The 19,634-nt window shown below is 45.0% G+C and overlaps 1 protein-coding gene across 12 annotated transcripts in view; it reads right to left on the reverse strand.

The window, feature by feature from the left end:
• Osbpl6 (oxysterol binding protein like 6) overlaps positions 1-19,634 on the reverse strand; it is a 169,703-nt gene that overhangs the window by 54,442 nt on the left and 95,627 nt on the right. For all 12 annotated transcript variants that reach the window (XM_057755243.1, XM_057755252.1, XM_057755251.1 and 9 more), the window contains exons 4-5: positions 8,092-8,184; positions 2,316-2,438 (exon numbers count right to left, since the gene is read on the reverse strand). In XM_057755243.1, the coding sequence (XP_057611226.1) occupies positions 2,316-2,438; positions 8,092-8,184 (216 nt within the window). The remainder of the gene's footprint in view (positions 1-2,315; positions 2,439-8,091; positions 8,185-19,634) is intronic.

The raw sequence follows: 19,634 nt of genomic DNA on the forward strand, positions 1-19,634 counted from the left end.
GCAGCTAATGTGTCTGATGATTCTGATACATAGACTCAGTGCATCTGGCCACAGAGGTCAGTGGGTCTGCGCTCTAGTCAAATGACTTCACGCTAGGGATGGGGTCTTCTCTCCATGGTCTGTCTTCACCGGGGGAGGTCTAAGGACCTGCAGCTGAGACTTCATAAACGAACTGCATTAGGACATTATAAAAATAATGAAAAAAAAATAACCTGGAGAGATCATGGCAATTCTGTAAAGATTTCTATACTATTCTGTGGGGAAGGAGCTAAATTCTGGATTTCCCCCTGGATACCATGGACACTTTCTAAAAATTCTCATGCCTCTTACAGGAGCCATTACACCATATCCATTACTAATAAATTGCCTTACAAGGCTTAAGTGACCTTGGCAATTTGCATGTATTTTCTCCTTGGCAATCTGCTTCTATATTAGTAAAAGAGATTAAATATTATTTCCAAGATACAGTAAGAATAAAGGGGGCTCCCCTCTAGCTGGTAGCTGATGGTTACAGGGGAAGGAGAATCACGTTTTCCTTGGGGATGTGGCTATTGGTCGACTGCTCATGTTCCAGCCAACAGCCCCAGGGAATGTACATGAGCAATACTAAGAGGATCCGGTGAAACAGACATATATTAAATATATTAAAATAAAAAGGAAACTGGTCGGTGGTGGCGCACACCTTTAACCCCAGCACTCGGGAGGCAGAGGCAGGCGGATTTCTGTGAGTTCGAGGCCAGCCTGGTCTACAAGAGCTAGTTCCAGGATATGTTCCAAAGCTACAGAGAAAACAAAAAAAAAAAAGTTGGTAAGAGATGTGTTGAGGTACTCTGGTGGGGGGGGGTGCTGGGGTGCTCTGTTGGGGGAGATAGGGTAGGAAATGGGTAGATATGATCAAAATACATTGTATACCATGTATGAGATGCTCAAAGAATAAATAAAAATGTTTTTTAAATGACAGAATTAAAAGGGAGGTTGGGTGGGCAACTGACTGCCCTGAGGTCTGCCGACTACAGTCTGAGTGAATTTGTCATTTTTTAATCGCAAACACTGAAGAACTCTCTATTGGTTTCCTTTCTGTGGGCCATTCAGTAAAAGTCGAACAGCTCTCGGGAGCCAGCCACCCTGTGGGCCCTTTTCCAGCTCTGCACATGTAGGAAACCCCTCTGTGGCTGGAATTCATTCTGCTGGAACATTTTCATGGTATGCATGAACTCAGAGCTGCTGAGATAGTGGAACATCAGGTCCCCAAAGTCACCCTGCCTAGAACTCACAAAGGGCCACTGCCATCCCTGTGTTTGGGATTTTTGAAAATCAGGTACCTGCCAGAATAAAAAAGCGCCACATTAAACAAGCAATTCAGTTGCCTATAACTGGGGCATTTGGGGCATTCAGATGGGCTGGTGCCTAATCAATGCTTAGCGGTATTAGGAGATGAGGAAAGCACTGTGGGTGGGTGCTCTCCCCATCTTTATGCAAATATCCAGACACACAGTCTAGAAAGAATCCAGAAAGATGGCAGTCCGCAGCCATTCTGCTGAGTGGGGTCAGAATGCCAAATGGAGCCTAGCAATTCATTTTTTAAAATGGGGTTTTGGCCTGTTTTTACTAATTTTAAGTTTCTGTTAAAGAAGTTTAGTAAGGAATAACTTAAGAAAAGTCACAGGAAAGCGCCAAGTAAGGCTACTGGTGAGGAGATAGACCGGCAGCGGCAGGTCTACAAGGAATCACTGGCTGGCCAAAATTCAGGTTAGAAGACTGGAGAAGGGAGGAGGAAGTCCTTGGTGTTGGGGTAATACTATGGGCTGGAGGGGGAGTTTCTGACAAGGGAAAGCTGTATTCAATGGAAGCCCCTTTGACCGGCTCTCATCCTGTTCTGGAGACAGGTTGGGGCTGCGTTTCCCATCTGTCTATTTCTTTAAGGAAGTTGCAATCCATAACCTCTGTTCTTGGAGCCAGCAGGTGGCCATTACTCAAGCGTTTGGTTAGCAAACCCATCTACTCTGAGATGAAGTTCAGCAGCAGAGCTGGCGAGTGTATGAAGTTGCTCTTGCTGTGAGAGTCCCCAAGGGGAAGGGATTCTATGGAGGAATTCTCAGTGACACAGAATTTGTTTTCTTTTCTCCTCCTCTCCTGTCCCTCCCTTGATTCTTCCGGCTTCCCCTTCTCTCCTTACTGGGCTTTTGTTTGCTGGTTTTTGTTTGTTTTCGAGACAATGTTTCAAACTCAAAAGCTCCAGTGACCTTTGCTTCCCACCTAGTAAGGAGTCAGAGCTCTATGATGATGCTCTCAGCTTCATTCCCATCGAGAGTTACCTTGTGCCAGCCCTTTAAAGGCCATTTTCTTTTCTTCAGCATAAACCCCTCGTGCCTGTCTGGTTTCTGGACATTGGTTTGGCCTATTTTCAGCCCTTCTATAATTTCCCAGCTGTCAGCTTCCTGAGAGAAAAGGAAAACAAATCATTCATGTTTTGTACTTAATGAGACACATTTAAGGAGAGTCCTAGGCAGAAAGTCGCCTTTGATGCCGCCCTCGACTAAACAACAGGATGAGTGACATTCTGGAGCTAATTGCAGCATCAAAACAAGTCACGCACTTTCAAAAGAAGCTCCCATGAGTTTCCCAGGTAGACCCGGAGGCAGGCAGACTCCGGGAGAGGCGCACTGGGGACACTGTTTGCTTGGAAGCAGAAAGGAATTTTGATTTCCTACACTCAGAGCATTTAAAATGCATTTCCCCCCTGACGATCCTGGGCCCTAGATGGGTTTTAAAGTTAGACATCTGATGATAAATGTTGAGTCAGTGTGCAGACCAGGCTTTCTGTGCGGGAATGGAGAGGTTGCTGGGGTCCAGTGTGGAACAACCTGCTGGTACCCCTATGCAGTGTTGTGGTCCTCTTTCTCCCTACTGCAGCCCTGTGCATCAAAGTGTGCACCAAAGCTTCACCCAACAGTGCATACCGAGAAGTCCAGGCTTCCCAAGGGACATGTTTCCCCAGGAGCCCACGGAGAGCGCAGCTCCACAGCTAAGAACCCGGGACCTAGATCGCTGGTAAAGCCTGTGCTTAGCATACGCAGAGGCCTTGGGCTCAGTCTCTCCAACAACAAGAATAAGACCCAAGAATAAACAAATTTTCAAAAAGTATCTTGGTTCTAGAGTCTCATTCTTCCTGTTAGATAACAGATTAAATCAATTTCTTCCTTCATTAGACATGTTTTGTTCATATATGTTAGGAATATTTCCTAACAGAGCCTCTCCGCCAGTGCAAAGAACTCCAATCAAACCAGATTAGACTGAATCAAAAATGCCCTCGTTTAATGAATGCCACACTCAGGGTGGCCCGCAAAACCCAAAACCATGTGTTCTTTCTCTTGGTGGCTGTCTAAATACCCTGTGGGAGTGGTCCTGACCCTCCCTCGGGGAGGGGTCAGTGCTTGGCAGGTTAGGAGTTGGAGTCCGGACCAATGCAAACTCCCAGGCCAGGAGTTGGGGTGGTACTCCCAACTTAATATTACAAAATATGGTACTGTTTACTTTTAAAGCATTATCAGCATTTATAGATCAGATGATTTTTTTTTCAACTTGAAAAATCCAAATTTGCTGTTAGTTTATAAACTCTTGGTTGAGCTTGTTAAGTAAAGTGCTGGTCTTTAGCTTGCTGTGGTGGCCGCCACTCCACTCCTCTTGGCAAGCCTATTTGATTCTTATGACATCCTAGGTTTGAAAACCCCACAACTAGGTGATAGCCATGGGTCCATATGCTCTAGGTTTGTGGATCTCAACTTGCGGGTCATGAACCCCTTTGGGATTCGCATATCAGATATTTACATTATGACTTGTAATAGCAGCAGCAAAATTATGGTTATGAAGTAGCAATGAAAATAACTTTATGGTAGGTGGTCACCCCAACATGAAGAACCATATTAAAGGGTCACAGCATCAGAAGGTAGAGAAACACTGGGCTAGGTGAGCACAGCCTAGCAACATTCTTACCATGCCCGATTCTAGAGTTTTGGCATGGCACCCAGAACTACCATCTGTACTTTTAACAGAGAAAGGTTTCTCAATTCCCTCCCAAAACTGCGCTCAGAGAAAAAACCCTCTCATCTCATCTCAACTCCGCAGCCTCAGCTTCAGGGAGTGGGTATGTGGTCAGGACAGGCCTTTGGTAGTGGCCCACCCTCAGCTGATCGGGTCGCTGCATTCTGCAAAGACTTTTACTTAGATCCATATGGAAGGGCAGAAGGAGAATGGGTTAGAGCACTGTATTTCAGGCTAGACCACACCTGCAAGTGACTCTCACAGTCTCGGGAACGGAGGTCCCATTGTCGGGCACAGACATGGCACACGGCATGGGTGAAGAGGGCTGTGTTCACCATCTCTTCCTCCCCGTCCTCACGTTAGAGGCTGCTTGCTTTGGGGTCAAGTCTAAGCTATGCCAAACCAAACTATGCAACATCCAGGGTGGAATTTTCTCCAAGCTTTTGTCAGGAGATAAAACACAGAGATGGTCCTGTCTCTCTGAAAAGCCTAAAAGCAGCACCAAGCCTGCATCCTTCCTAAACCAAAGCCCACAGCTGCCTCGCCCCACCTCAGGGAAGACCCTAAAGATATTGTTGTTTCCTCACAACCACAGCGGCCTCTGAGGAATGAGCTACACACGTGACCTGTGGGTGTCTAGCTGGCGACACTGTGCATTCTTTCTACCATGTGCGACACCTCAAGATGGAGGTTCTGCTTGAAGACAGTTCTGCCAGAAACTGTGGTTGATCTGGGTTGCAGGTGGTGGTGCACTCCTTTAATCCCAGCACTCAGGCAGAGGCTGGCGGATCTCTGTGAGTTCAAGGCCACCTGGGGCCCCATAGAGAGACGCTGTCTCAAAACAGTGGAACAAAAGGATGCTGCAATTGACCTGTTACTTAGATACAAATGTTTCTGATGAGACAGCTTTAGGCTGTGTAGAATGTCGTGGTTGTTGGCTGTGGCAAGCACAGGTGGCACTGTCCCATGACCCCAGGGACCACATGGAGGCTCCTGAGTCCTCTTTCTTAACACTGGGCTGCAACTCAAGAATAGAACCCTACTTATGATCAGCGTGAAGACCAAGGAAAGCAGTCAGTCCTAACGGAAACCATCTAGGACTCCTGGCTTCCTGCTCCCTTCGGAATAGTGGTGTTCCATAAAAATTAAGTAATTAAGAATAAAAACAACTTCCCATGTGTGTAAATATCTTCCCTGGACTTCTGTCCTTAGTAATGTGTGAGCTGTATTTAAAGACATTTCTCTCTACAACCTATAGAAAAGGGTACTGACCCCTCCCTTGCCTCCTTCTTTCTCTCTTTCTGATGGAGAATCTCTACATGACATAAAATGGAAGCATTTAGTAGCAAGTACAATTTCCCCCCTTACTAATTAAAGTCAGGTGTAACACAAACTCATTTTTTTGTAGCTACCGTTACCATTACTGTTCCTTTTGGGGAGAGCCAGACTGGAGAGTGGGAAACAGGTAAAACAACAGACCAAAAATTAGTGTATTTCCTGAGTGAAACCCTGCACTCTGAACTAGCAGTGCCTTCTCTGCGAGCTCAATGTTCCCGAGTCCAGCACTAACAATTAGATAAGCTGTCAAGCTGACAAAGAGGCAAAGGATAAAAGCAGGGCAAGCAACAATCCCACCTATTTCAATTATAAATGCTGATGGGAGATAAGGTTACAAATAAAATATGTAGGGAAGGAAACAACCCATTTCTGCTCAGGACAGAACCTTCAGCATTCTGTTTCCACAATGCCCACGTTGCTCTTTCTTGCTTAGTGAATTGGGTGTACATTGTAAGAAAATTAAAATAGTTTTCTAAAAATCAAATAGTGTATTTTTCCTGACATTTCAGTTATTATTTATTTTCAGCTCGAGTCTCCACTCCTCCTAAGTCTACATAAAACAAAAATAGAACCAAGAGCCCCAGATGATCATGTCAGTACTGACCAACTTCAGGACTCCTAATTGCTGAGCCATCTCCCCAGCCCCCTTCTAAATTATAGTTTAATAATCCTTTTATAGTCTAACAATTCTTCCCTTTCCATGGACTGGAGGTCTACTCTTGGTGCGATGGGATAGATTTTGTAGTTTGTAATGCCTTCAAAGTATAAAAAGTACAAGATAGTCATGGGTGGTGTGGGGAGAGGCAAAAATGTCTCAAGAGCTGAAAACAAAGAATTTAATAAATCCTGAGCCAGAGCAATGCCTTGTCCAAAGCGCTTCTACCAACCAGTACCCAGGAAGCCTGTGTTCTCAGGAGGTTCTGAAGTGGTGGGATGCACTGGTACCCTAAGTGGGTACAGCAGCTCTTAGGAGCACCCAGACTTGTCCATGTGTACTAATACATAAACAAACAGAAAAGGTCTGTTAGTTCCATAGTAAGATCTATATGGGAAGCACAGAAGCCACAGGGGTAGCGAAAGCTGTTGGTACCCCTAGCAGGACCTTCCTTTGGTCAGCAGACCCAGACCCCAGCTGTGCACTGGCAAGTGGTAGGGAGTGGATTAGACCTTTATGCGGGAATTATATGGAGATGAGGAAATCAATAAAACTTTAATGATCTGGAGGCTGGTTGCGAGAATGTATGGCACAAAGTAGGTGTTCAGTAGATGCAGCTTCTCCCATTGCCCCACATCTGTTCTTTCTCATCTTCTCACTAGCTAGAGTATGGACATTTCAGAGAGATACGATGATTATGTTTACCAAGTATGTGGTCTCTACTTATTGTTCAAATGGAAGTCTATCCTTCTTACTTTTAAGTTAATTTTTAAACATGTTTTTATTTTTAACTGTGTGTGTGCAAGCATGTGTGTACAACTACACACACGTGTGTGCATGCCACTTAGATGCAGGTGTCCACAGAAGTCCAAAGTGGGCAACTGATCCCCTAGAGCTGGAATTACAGACAATCATCAGCTGCCAGATACGGGTGCCGAGAAGCAAACTTGGTCTTCCGTGAGAGCACAAAGCCATCTCTCCATCCTTCTCTGAATTATATTTATAGTTTAATAATTCTTTTCTTCTACACCTGTCTGACAGAATAAACTTTGTAGCTTGTAACATCTTCAAAGTATAAAACATACAAGTGTGCATGTCCGTAACACTAGGGCAGTGGAGTAGCATGTTCTTAGTAGTTTAGGCTCTGTACAGGAAGCAAAGCAGCAGGATCGGCTGTACACATTTATAAGTAACCATCTTGAGGAAATAATTCTGTTTTTATGGGAACCTGCAACTTGCATATATTCTCTTTTTAGAGTTTTCCCATTAGGGAACCCATTCATTGGCCGGGTTAACATCTCACGTGGGTGGGGACGAGCAGCGGGGAAGGGGGTCCATCTTCCTAAATCTGAGGGAGGATGGGCAGAAGAGGAAGGAACTCTGGCTCCCATGATACACAGAGAGGCTTACATCTGTACTGTTCTCCCCAGAGTCACTGCTGGAGGGCAGACACTGGAGGGAGGCCACACAGTGTGGGATGGCCCTTGGTGTAGGCACCGCTGGCCCTTGCAGGGAGGTAGAGACGGAGAGCACGGGTTACAGAACTGGGCAAATCTAGTTTGTATTTCACCCCCCTACTTAACAACGTTTTGGTCTTAGGAAAAACGGTTAGGCCTGAGTTTCCCGGATTCATTAAATGTAATAAATATGCACATGTCAAGGAGCTGCTTATAAAAACTGTATCAAATGTGATAATGTATTGAAGCGCTTCATGTAGTACCTAGTATGCAGTAGGTGGGCAATATTGATAGTTGCTGCGCTTGCTGGGCTGATGATCCCCCCCATTAATTAATCATAGAATTATTCGCTTATCTCTTCAAGAGGAAATAACCATGCTTTTCTTTACTTCATCCCTTAAAATACTTTCAGACGTCCACATATAACCCTGGAAACTCAAGGGTAATAGAGTTCTTACTCTTCTCCCCTCACACAAGGCACAAAACGCCCCACCGTTAGCTACTTTAAAAGAGTCAGGCATCAACGTTATTCACAGTTCATTTGGCCCCAGAGCGGGTGGGCACTGGGCTACCTGTGAGAGCAATGGCGCAGTCACTGACCTTGGAGAGGGGGATGGGTTCCGGCTCCAGCAACTGCCGGCTGATGGAGGGCTCTGTGCTTGATGACGCGGTCCTCTCCAGAACGTGGATACTCTGCAAATGAGCAGAAAGCCACCTAGGGTTAGAGCTCCATCCCTCACGTGGGGAACACCTCAGGGGCGGGGGAGGAGTCATAGGGAGCACAGCAGAAGAGTAAGCTGCCAGGAGATGAAGAGCCTTGAAAGCCAAGCTCAGCAGCGCGGGGGAGAAGATAACAGCACTGCACGTGGCCTCTTGAGGTTCACGGCTGAATGTCTTCCATCGTGCTGGATTCGACTTTACAGGAGTCACAGGAGACTATCCTGGGGGTGGGGGGGAACCCTTTAGAACACAAGAAAACTAAATATGTCAGGTGATCGACAACAGCTTCTATACAACAGGGGAGCCCCTTTGTCTCCCCCGAATGCTGTTAGAACCACAAACCCGAAGAGAGACTTGACTTTGTCAACTACAGAGCATATGAGCTCAGAGGCAGGGCATGAAGGATTAACTCAAGACATTTGGGCAGCAGAGGGAAACCGGATTCTCCAGTTTCCAAAATCAAGGCACACACAGAGATCAATTTGGCATAAAATGCAATAAACGTGAGCTCAGCGCCTATAGATAGCAGCGGACTGCTAAAATGTTGCCTCGGTTTCGTGGACCAGAAGGGTGAAACACCATGTGACCCGGCAACGGCATCTGGAAAAGAGTCTCCTGCGTGCTTGGCACGGAGAACACACATCAATCTCTTCTCTACTTGACTTTGGGAATAATTATGCTATAAAAAAGAGAAGCCCTGTTCATCTTGAATATTCACCATACATACAATACAGTGCATATTAAAATGAGTGAAAATCTAATTCATATTTTGTTGATTTTTTTCAAGGCACAGGCGATCATAAAAAACATTTACTGAGACACAGTAATAAGTTTTTTATTACCACAAGTGTGTGTCTGTGTACGCGTGTACTCACACACATGTGCATGGGTTACTAAAAACTGAAAGCATAATCGATAAAGCTACCAACTGATATCAAGTATTATAATTGCTAACTAAATTCTAAAACAAGCCACCTTCTTCTCCAGCCTCCAGCATATAACAGGGAAGTCAGTACCTTCTCACACAAACCTCCATTCTGCAGTTCGCTCACTGATAGAACCTGAGCACCGCTGCTCACCCGAGAACTAACCCAACTCGACTGATACCCAAAATTGACCCAAAATCACATTTAAAGAAAAAAAGATACTCTTTTGGCTTGCATTCATATGTATTCATTACTACAATCGAGAATTCTTGAATGTTCTATCTTTAGCATCTGCAGCTATGAAAGTTGAGAGCTTATATACCTCGTCTCAGATTCTAGTTAGACAGAGCTTCCTGGAGGCAGGGCCGGCTCATCTGCACTGAGAATCACCATCTCATTTCACTGTGGCCCACCCCACACAGCTCCGTCGAGTGTAGCAGAAGTATATTGTATATTATAGTGTACAATAGTACAGTATTGTGCGTTTAGTGTGCAGGAAGGCCTGGGTTTGATTCTCAGAACCACAAAAGGTGGGGGAAAAGGCTCTTAAACAAAACTTCTATAATTCAGGAGGCAGAGGCAGGAGGAACTCTGTGAGTTTCAAGGTCAGGCTGGTCTACAGAACGAGTTCCAGGACAGGCTTCAAAGCTACACGGAGAAAGCCTATCTTGAAACACTGCTCCCCACAACTTCTTTAAAACCTACTAGGCTTCTGCTGGAATTATAAAAAGCAGAACTCTAATACAACAGAATGCCTGATAACATTGAATGAATTTATTTTAAACTCCCATCTCCTGTTTACAGCATTGAAAGTTCTGGTCAACTGGGAAACATCAAGTTTGTCCTTGAATCTGCAATTACAAAGTTAGACCCATATCATTTCTTTCTAAGATCACGATTTGTGCTACAATTGTCTACTCTCTTCTTCACAAGCTGAACGTTTTCATTTTCTTTCATGATGGCCAGGAAACATATATGACCTTGAAGGGTTTAGGCATGTTCTATAAACCTCGCAGAGGGCTACAGAAACACCGCACTCTTCAAAAATACAGCTTCCTCTCAAATCCTAAATTACAACTCAATTTCTAGGTCGTGTGTGGGGGGGGAGGGGGAAGGGGGGGAACTGAGCCAAGGCCTTGTGAACATGAGGCAATGACTCAACCCCTAAGCACCATGCCCAGGCTCTAGGTATACATACAGAGCATACAGAGATGGGAGAACTTACCCATCCCCTGTTCTCCCTGCTCAAGGCGAGCTGATGCATAAGGAGCTTGGGCCAAGACTCTTGACCATAGCCTTCCCTGCAGCTCTTCAGCTTGGGAAGGCTGCTCTTCAGACTAGAGTTCACAGGTTTCAATACCCCCCTGGGCAGCGAGAGGAAAGCTGCCCACATGACTGTCCTTTGGTTTCCTCCTCGTCAGTGAACAGACAATGAGTCTCTGCATAACAGCTGAGCAGCTCAGGACAGACAACTCGCCCAGAGAAAAGCATGACTCTAAGGGCGTGTTTAACAGGGCTTCTTGTCAGCTTTATTTCAAAGGCACAAAGCAATTGCTAGGAACATTTGAGGCTGCGGCTACAAATTCCTGGATGGACTCACTTTCTGTCCATGTGCGGGGCACTAAGGCGCCCAAACCACTGCTTTCTGAATGCCGATGCCACGGAAATGGCTCATCCGGTTCTCTCCTCTCGTTTCTTTCTCTTTCACTGTGAAATGATTGACTAAAAGCAACCTGGGGAGGGAAGGATCTACTTGGTTCACACTTCCATGTCACTGCCCATCCTTGAGGAACACCAGGGCAAGAACTCAAGCGGGAACTGAGAAAAAGGCCATGGACTAACACCGCTTCCTGCCTTGCGCTCCGTGGATTGCTCAGTTTGCTTTCTAATACACCTCAGACCACCTGACCACGGGCTGGCAAGACCTAAAGTGGGCTGAGCCCTCTTACATCAATTAGAAATCAGTAAAAGGCCCCACAGACTTGTCCACAGGCCAATCTGATGGAGGCTCCTCAGTTGAGCTTTCTTCTTGGCAGATGACCTAGTTTACGTCAAGTTGACAAAAACCACCCCCTTATCATTTTATATACTTTTGGGGTGTGCATGTGTGTGTTGCCTTCACATGTAGTGTGTGCCTATGGAGGACAGAGGTCATCCATCCTCAGTATAATTCCTCAAAATGCCAATCCTGTTTTTTTGTTTTGTTTTATTTTGAGATAAGGTCTCTACTGTAACCTATGTCACCGAGTAGGCTAGCCAGAAGGACCAACCAACCCCAGGGACCTACCTCTTTTTACACCCAAGGTCCGAGATTACAAGCATGCCCAAGCCACTTGCCCAGCCTTCTATATGCATGCTGTGGCCAGGATCAGGTTTGTGCTGGGATTAACATCCCCTCAGCCCCCTAAGATAAATTTATATTTACAAATTATACAAATTTTTTCAAAGGAAAGCATCCAAATAACTTAGAAAGCACAAAAAGAGTTTTCATTATTCCTGTAGCTACTAGGCCCGACTCCCTTCTACGTGCCATGTATTTAAGCCCAGCACAGTATTTCAGTGATATTAGCTACCTACTCGGGTAGTGTGCCACCAACCAACAGTGAATTCCCATAGTGCTTACCATATCACCACCGACAATCTTTACATGGATTATTTCATCACATCGTCTCAAGTTTTTGTACACACACTTATTTTATGACTAACTGAACAGTGAGGACAGGGAGCCAGAGTGGTGCCGTCAGTAAGCACTGAGGTTTGAATGCCGATTGAGATTTGATTCAGGGGCCCAGGCTTTTCAATAGTATCTTCTATTGAAGCTAAAGCTAATATAGGATGGCAGACATTACAGAAACTCCTAAGAAATAGCCCAGCCCCCAGGAACTGAACACACGGCAAGGCTCCCTCCACCACAACCGTCCATGGATGCCAAGGTAGGCACGAGTAAACGGAAGGAGAGAGCTTACAAACTCTGAAATGACATACAATTTCAAGGTTAATTTCTTGGACAACCCTGAAATTAACCTTGAGGTTGTGTAATTTCCAGTTTCTAATTCTGAGAACTGAGAGTCAGCTGGCTTTAGCGCTGGGACTGTAGCGTATGGCACAGAGCAAAAGGTGTAACATTTTTAGACTGGAATACCGCTCTCGTTCTGTTTACCAAGTGCCGGACAAAGCACTACCAGGCTCGGCAGCGTGTCTTCGATCTGTTAAGGGGGAGATAATATCTCTGGTAGGACCTAGAGTTGGCATTTCTACAAAGCGCTGCCCGGAGACTGGTACACAGCTGACACTAAATGGTAGCTACTACCTAGCTGCAAACATCCCACCCTCCGTCAGGAAACTCACACGCTCCTACAGAAACGGAAGGATTCTGCAACTGTGCAGGGATCCCTTTGCAGAGGGGAAACCATAATTACAGCGCCCCCTTAAAGTCAGTAACCCTAAACAGGACCGTGGCACAGCCAATGCATCAGAACTTATTGTGCCAGCTGTCAATGCAAGTGCCCCAGACAGTCACAATGGGAAGCTGCCAGCTGCAGGACGCTGTGGACTCTGCAGCCACCTGAGTGCCAGGAGTGGAAGAGGCTCAAGTACTTGCCTGCCTCATCTTCATCATTTCCTCCAAGGAATACTTTTCCCTGCAATACCATAAGCCATGAGAGCAGTGGTTCTCAACCTTCCTAAAGCTGCAGCCCTTTTCTACAGTTCCTCATGGTGTGGTGAACCCCCAAAGCTACAATTACTTTTGTTGCTACTTCATAACTGTAATTTTGCTACTGTTATGAATCATAATAGAAATATATGTGTTTCCTGAAAGTCTTAGGTGCCCCCTGTGAAGGGTCATTCACCCTCCAAAGGGTCCCAGGCCCACAGATTGAGAACCTCTGAATTAGAGTCACTAAAACCACAAGGTCATGCTGACAGAGTAGGACTCTTAGCGAGCAGCACCTGTCCGGCCTGTCCTGCGAGAGCAGCAGCATGTGGACAGTGAAGCCCATGAATGCTCTGTGAAACTCAAAGCTGAAAACCTTAGAGACAGTGCAGGGCCCAGGAAAGGTCCCCCACGGGACAGTGGGGGTCCCCACAGGGAGAAAAGCCAAGGTACCACAGCCTGACAGTCTGGGTGCTTGTCCACGGAAAGGAGAGTGTCTCTGCACACAGGTTACAGTTGTATAGCTTGGTCTTCTTGTGGGGCTCCTCACGGTGGGAGCAGCAGCTGTCTCTGACTCTGTTACTTGCTTTGGGGACCCAGAAGAGGAGGTGTCTCCGCACTGCATAGACAGGCCATGGCTGGTTGACACCCGCGGGAGGCCCGCCCTTATCTGATGAGAAAAGAGGAGAGGATGGCAGGGGACAGGGCACAGACTGGGAGGAGAGGAAACTGGTTGGGTTGGAAAAAATCAATCAAGAACTGAAATTTTGCTAAAGAGGTGGCTCAGCAATTAAAACCAGATGTTCTAGCAGAGGAGTCAGGATTCACATGGTGATTCACAACCATCCGTAATTCCAGTCCCAGGGGATCCTATGCCCTCTTTTCTGGCCCATAGAGGTACCATGTATGCACACAGTATACATACTTATATTTAGGCAAAACACTCAAATACAAAGAAATAAATAAAGCTTAAAGAAAAAGAAATATTGCTTGCAAACATTGAAGTGCTACACTGATTGATACCTGGGAAACAGTTGGCTACAAAGGGACAAAGCAGTGAGAATACAATAGCTTTTAATTCCCAGTGTTGCCTTTAAGTAGAAACAGAACATACCGTTCAATATATTACTTAATACCCTGATTTCTAAACATTTAGCGATGCTAGTTACATAGCAACGTGGCTATAGAGCAACTCAGAAGCTAGCCTGAGCTTCAAGAGACCTGTTTCAAAAGACAAGTAGGACTAACAGTCCCTTGCAGCTTGAAAAGGGCACGGGGTGAAGCTACAATCTCCAACTGTCACAATTACCCAGAATTCAAAACAGGTTTCCGTCTCATAGTCACGCTCGTGATTTTGCCGACTGTATAAGGAAAAATCTGTAATTTTGTAAGGTTTATATATTTACATTACATGAACGGTGGGATTATTCTAGTTATCCTTATGAAGACAAGCTGTGTATATCTATGGCATTGTCTGTGCGTACCATAAATATTTGCTGAAGAAAGAACACACAGGTGTTGTAATACAGATAATGCCTTAGTTCCTGATCAGACATGATTGCATGACCGTAGATAAAACACAGGTAATCAAGAGGAGGGAGCTGGCCCAGCTCATGCCTCAGTGTGTTTAGAAAATTTCTCCCTATTTCCCACAGGGTGCTTCTTTCATCTTTATTTACCTTTAGGTTTAAATTTATGGTGCTAAGGCTTATAACATGATAATCAAAAAGCTGACAGATTAATGATAGATAAATTAATAACCCCTTATAAAATTTACTGTTAAAACAAACGAATAAAGGGAAAACAGAATTGAAAAACACCCATGTTAAGCAATGGAGTCTTTAGCTACTTTGGCATATTTCATGTTTTAATGCAAATGTAATTGTTAAAACCAAAATTGGAATTGTACTGTATTTCAGTTTAATAACCTGCTTTTCCAATTAATGCTCCCCAAGCAATAAATATTCTTCAAAAAAAATTTAAAAAGCTGTATAAGATCTCACTGGACAGCTATGAAAGGCTGATTAGCTGCTTCCTTATTTCTGAACACTAGATGGCTTCTAATTTTTCGCTGATTTAAAATACTTTGATAATCATTTTGTGCACAATCATTCACAAGTATATTAAACTAAAAAGTAGTATCCAGTCTTTGGTAATTCCATACATGAATACCGTGTATCTGGATCACTGTCTCTCCTATATAACCTCTGTTGTGTCCTTAGGATATATTGTTCAGAAGCTAAACTACTGGTCCTCTAACAGGACCTTACTAAAGGTTTTCTATGAACACTGCGAGGTCCAAACCCCACAAGATCAATGCACAGGCTTGGCAGCAATGTGAGAAGCATGCATGTCCACAAAACCTCGCCAGCGCTAGCTGTGACGGGTGCTGCAGTCAGCTTGTAGTTAGGATTAGAAGGAAGGAAGTCTGCTTGGAACGTGACCTAGATGACATGCACAGGGCGTAACATCTGCACAGCATCTGTAACCTAGACTTAGGAGTAGCGGGGAGGGGGTGAAGAATGCAAAAGTTTCACACTGTTCCTTAAAATCAAAGTTTTGTAGGCTTAGGGTCCTTCCACAGGATGTCTGATCGTCCTAATGAAACACCGTAAAGGATATTCTGACTTCCAAACCCCAGAGAATAACAGACCCCAGGGAATGGCAGACTTCTAGGGCCTTTCCAACCGTCTACAGTGCAAGGGGCCCTCTGGGACTCACTAACATCATCTACTTGGTGTTCTGCCTACGACTCTAACGAGCTGTGTTAAACTTGAATCTGACAGACGGATTTGCCACTGTAAAAATGCCATTCAAACCCAGCAAGCTGGGGGGGGGGGGGGCTCTGTGAATGGGTGAAGGCAGGCCTAGTAAACCAGAGGGCCCCTGCAGGCACCCCAGGAACAGCAGACTCTCATCCCCTAACGATGATTTCTCAATCATCTGTGGGTAATGAGTGGCTAAGCTCCAGGTGTCAAATTTCTTCCCAGTGGTCTCTGTTTCGGCACTTGTCATACGTACTGAGTGTGTGCTGTAAACAGAAAATGACAGCAGTGGGGACCTCCAAGCAGAGACAAGAAGGTTGGCGGGGGGTGGGGGGGACTGTTCATTACTTCCAATGGGGGAAAACGGCTAGTTAGTAGGAAACAAACGATCAAAACTTTGCCTTCCAAAGTCAATATATGCAATAAATATACAGATGACTCAGCAAGTAACATGTCGTTCTTGAGAACAGCTATGGGTGCAGGAAGATTGTTTTGGGTACCATTGGGTTTACGGTTTACTTGGTCCGAGAATGTACGGACATCAGCATGGATGCTCAGGGGGCAACACTAATGCAGAAGTGATTGACAGATCCCACTTTGCAGAGTTCTCCTCTAAGTACCCAGAAGGCTCTCCCTTGGGTGTCCAGCCTGACTGGCTTTGCAATAAATAGATCAAACAGTGCGGTGGCCAGGACAGGGCCTCCAGGAACAGGCAGAGAGCAAACCCTGTCCTCGTCACGTGCTAGCTCTGGGCTCTACTGCCATATTTTAGTTCTCCGGAAAAGGTAGTTACGGCCAGCCTTCCGCAGTGAGTGTTCATAAAGTATCAGCGGCTGATGCTGGGTTCTTATCTATTCACAGTTCTGCCTAACACTTAGGATTTCCAGAACGTCCCATTCGCAAAAGGATCTTACATCAAAACTTGGCTGGAGTATGGACTGCCACGAAGGAACTGTTTTCCTTCCCCAACCAAAAACTAACAAGGAGTGACCCATCTTAATGTCCAAGATCAGAAGAAACTGGTATATATCAGGACAGTGTGGCCATAGACAGAAATAGTACTTTCTTACTGATACTGGTCCTAAATCCTGAAAAGTGAACCCCAGACAAAACCTTTGGGATTTCCAAAAGGCTAAATTTAAATTGGAATAGAGTCAAGAATTTATTAACACTGAACACTAAATATTTAATCTTTTATATTACTCTGGAAAGGACAGTCTAGATTTTCAAATCAGGTTTGGGATCTTTCTACCCTGACAGTGGATTCCAGGGTCAACCTGCACATCTTTGGTGCCCACTGGATTGTACAGAGATGTAAGAATTCATACTATTCTGCTCCATGTGGGTAAGACTTGAGGTGGTCTAAACTTCAAGTTAGGTATAAAATTGGGAACACTTGTAACTTTTCCTCACACAGTTAGACCATTGGTGACTGGAAATGGCTCAGTTGGTAAAGCATTTGCTGCACAAGTATGACAATGACCTGCATTGATTCCCCAATGCCCTCCTAAGAAGCTGAGCAAGGCCCTGTGCACTTGGAATCTCAGTGCTGGGAGGCAGAGACAGGCAGATCCCTGGAGCCCACTGGCCAGACAGCTAGCCTAATCAGTGAGCCCCAGGTTCCAGTGAGAGACCTTGTCTCAAAAATCGACATATTTGGCTCCTGAGGAAAACACCAGGGGTTGATCTCTGGCCTACACACGTACACACACGCATGCACGTACAATACATACACATATACTTGCACATACACCTTCATACCATGCAGCCACAAAGGCAAACACAAATATAAAATGTTTCAAAATGAGAACATTTTTTAAGGTTTGAGATAACATGATATTTTTGCACCATTCAAAGGCAGAAAGAGGTTTGTTATTCATAAAAGAAGCATCCTGTGTTTCAAAGATGAACCCTGGTCATCTCACTGAAGATGCTTCAGAGACTTAGCAGGGACATCTGTCAATTCAGTCAAGATAAGCTGGGAGATGTTCTTCTTACTATGTCCGTCTGAGAAGAAAACTTGCTACGAAAACCTTGTACACCAGATATTTAGTTCTAGGACCCTTTTCCCACAGACCACAGATGCTGAGGTGGCTATCAGAACAGTTTATTGCCAACTGGTTCTACCAGCATGTAGTCTGGCTGACTCATTACTGGGATGGCCTCACACATCACCAGTGGGCACAACCAAAAGGACTCTGGCTGATTATGAAATACACTGCTCTTGCTAACACATAGGAAATTGTGGATACTCGTGTGTGATGGCTAGTCTCCACTGCCAATCTGAATGGACCTAGATTCACCAAGAGAACATGCCTCTGGTGTGCCCATGAGGGGGTGTCCAGAGGATGAACTGAAGAGGAAGGCCTACTTTTTGACTGCAGATGCAATGTCACGAGTGGCCCCGCATCCCTACCGCCATATCTCCCCCCATGATAGACTGTGTCTCCTTCTCCTCTAACCTTGTCTCTTGTCAGGGACTTTGTTTCGGAACAACAAAAGTAACTAACATAAGGACTTGGCAGACAGCTCGGTTGATCGGTGCTTGCTGTGCAGTTCTCAGTCTAGACCTCCAGCAGGAAAATCCAGGAGAAGCGGCATGTGTCTGCAATCCCAGTGATGGGGGACCAAAGGCAAAGGTTCATCCCTGAAGCTCGCTGGCCAATCAGTGAGCTTCAAGGTCAGTGAGAGACCCTGTCTCAAAAAACAAGATGGAGAACAACCAAGAAAGACACTCAACATTGATCTCTGACCTCTGCACGCACATATACGTGTACCTGCACCTGCAAGTTCACACACACACACACACACACACACACACGAAAACTTATTTAAACAAAGTTAAATATTACTGCAACAGGCCTATTGACATCCGGGATCAAAGTTCACAAATTCTGATCTTTCAGGAGCCAGGCAGTCTATATAAATAAATACCGGAATAACTGACAGACGAGGATGTGTGATCAGGTAGAAAATGCCCCCGTCTAAACTAGAGCCCCTACTGAGAGAATCACTGTTGTCATTTATGATCTGGGCACAGTGTCCCTATATCTTCCAGTTTATAAGTGCAAGAAAAATATGGATATTTTATTAGCCAAATATTAGGAAAAAAGCTTTAGAATCTACTAAATTCAGGAAGTGTTGATTAATGCAGGTTTTCCTTCAGAACTTAACAGTCATCTTAATTCATTGCTACACAGCACCAAGGAAATGTTGTTCCGCATGACTCTTAATTTACTTAATAAGAAGTTTTATTTCCATATACTTCAAGGGACAAGCTTTATTTGGGGCATGTTGTCTTATGAAAGCCTTTGATGTCTAATCGACTCCTTTGTTACCCCTCTGGAAGTCTCATGCGTGTTCATATAGGGACATTGTGAGATCACACACACAGGCAACTATTTAGGTGTTCTAACATCTTATACCAGCGGCAAGAAGGACTTCTCATGGGAGCATGTCCTGAAACCCTTGAGCTTGTTAAGGACTAAGTGGACCCTTGACCCCCTCGGTGGACGAAGAAGCACTTAGTGAAATCCCAGGCACTATGACACATCACGCCCCATCTTCTGTCTTTCATCTGTTGTGCTACATAGCTTAGCGACAGGAACGACAGCCAAGTGCCGCCATGCACAGATTTTCTGTCTTATTTACCCATGGGGAAGAAAGGGGAGGGCAACTAAATCTGGCATGGGAAATCTGCAATAAAAAGACAAGACTAATATCATTGTGAGTCTTTAAAAATACCCTCTGTTTAGAAAAGTTTACGACACAGTGTGGAACATCAACTCATCAAAAGTAAACAATATAAAAATACCAAAAATTATCCAAAAGCTCTATGACAAGGTCAGTGAAGGAGCAAGGAAAGTGGTTTTGAATGGTCAGTGGGAATTAACATGAGCCATCCTTGATCCCAAGGAAGCATTAGAAGGTGGAGGTTGGGATAGGACTCCACTCAGGGAAGAGGAAGCAGAGATACAGACGGGGAAGATTTTGGAATCACAACACACAGTGTACATGTTGTGAAATGGGGCTGAAACAGACTATGTCTCCACTAAACACCCAGCCCATAAGGGAATC

The sequence above is a fragment of the Chionomys nivalis genome, chromosome 22, assembly GCF_950005125.1.
Source record: "Chionomys nivalis chromosome 22, mChiNiv1.1, whole genome shotgun sequence".
Lineage (NCBI taxonomy): Eukaryota > Metazoa > Chordata > Mammalia > Rodentia > Cricetidae > Chionomys > Chionomys nivalis.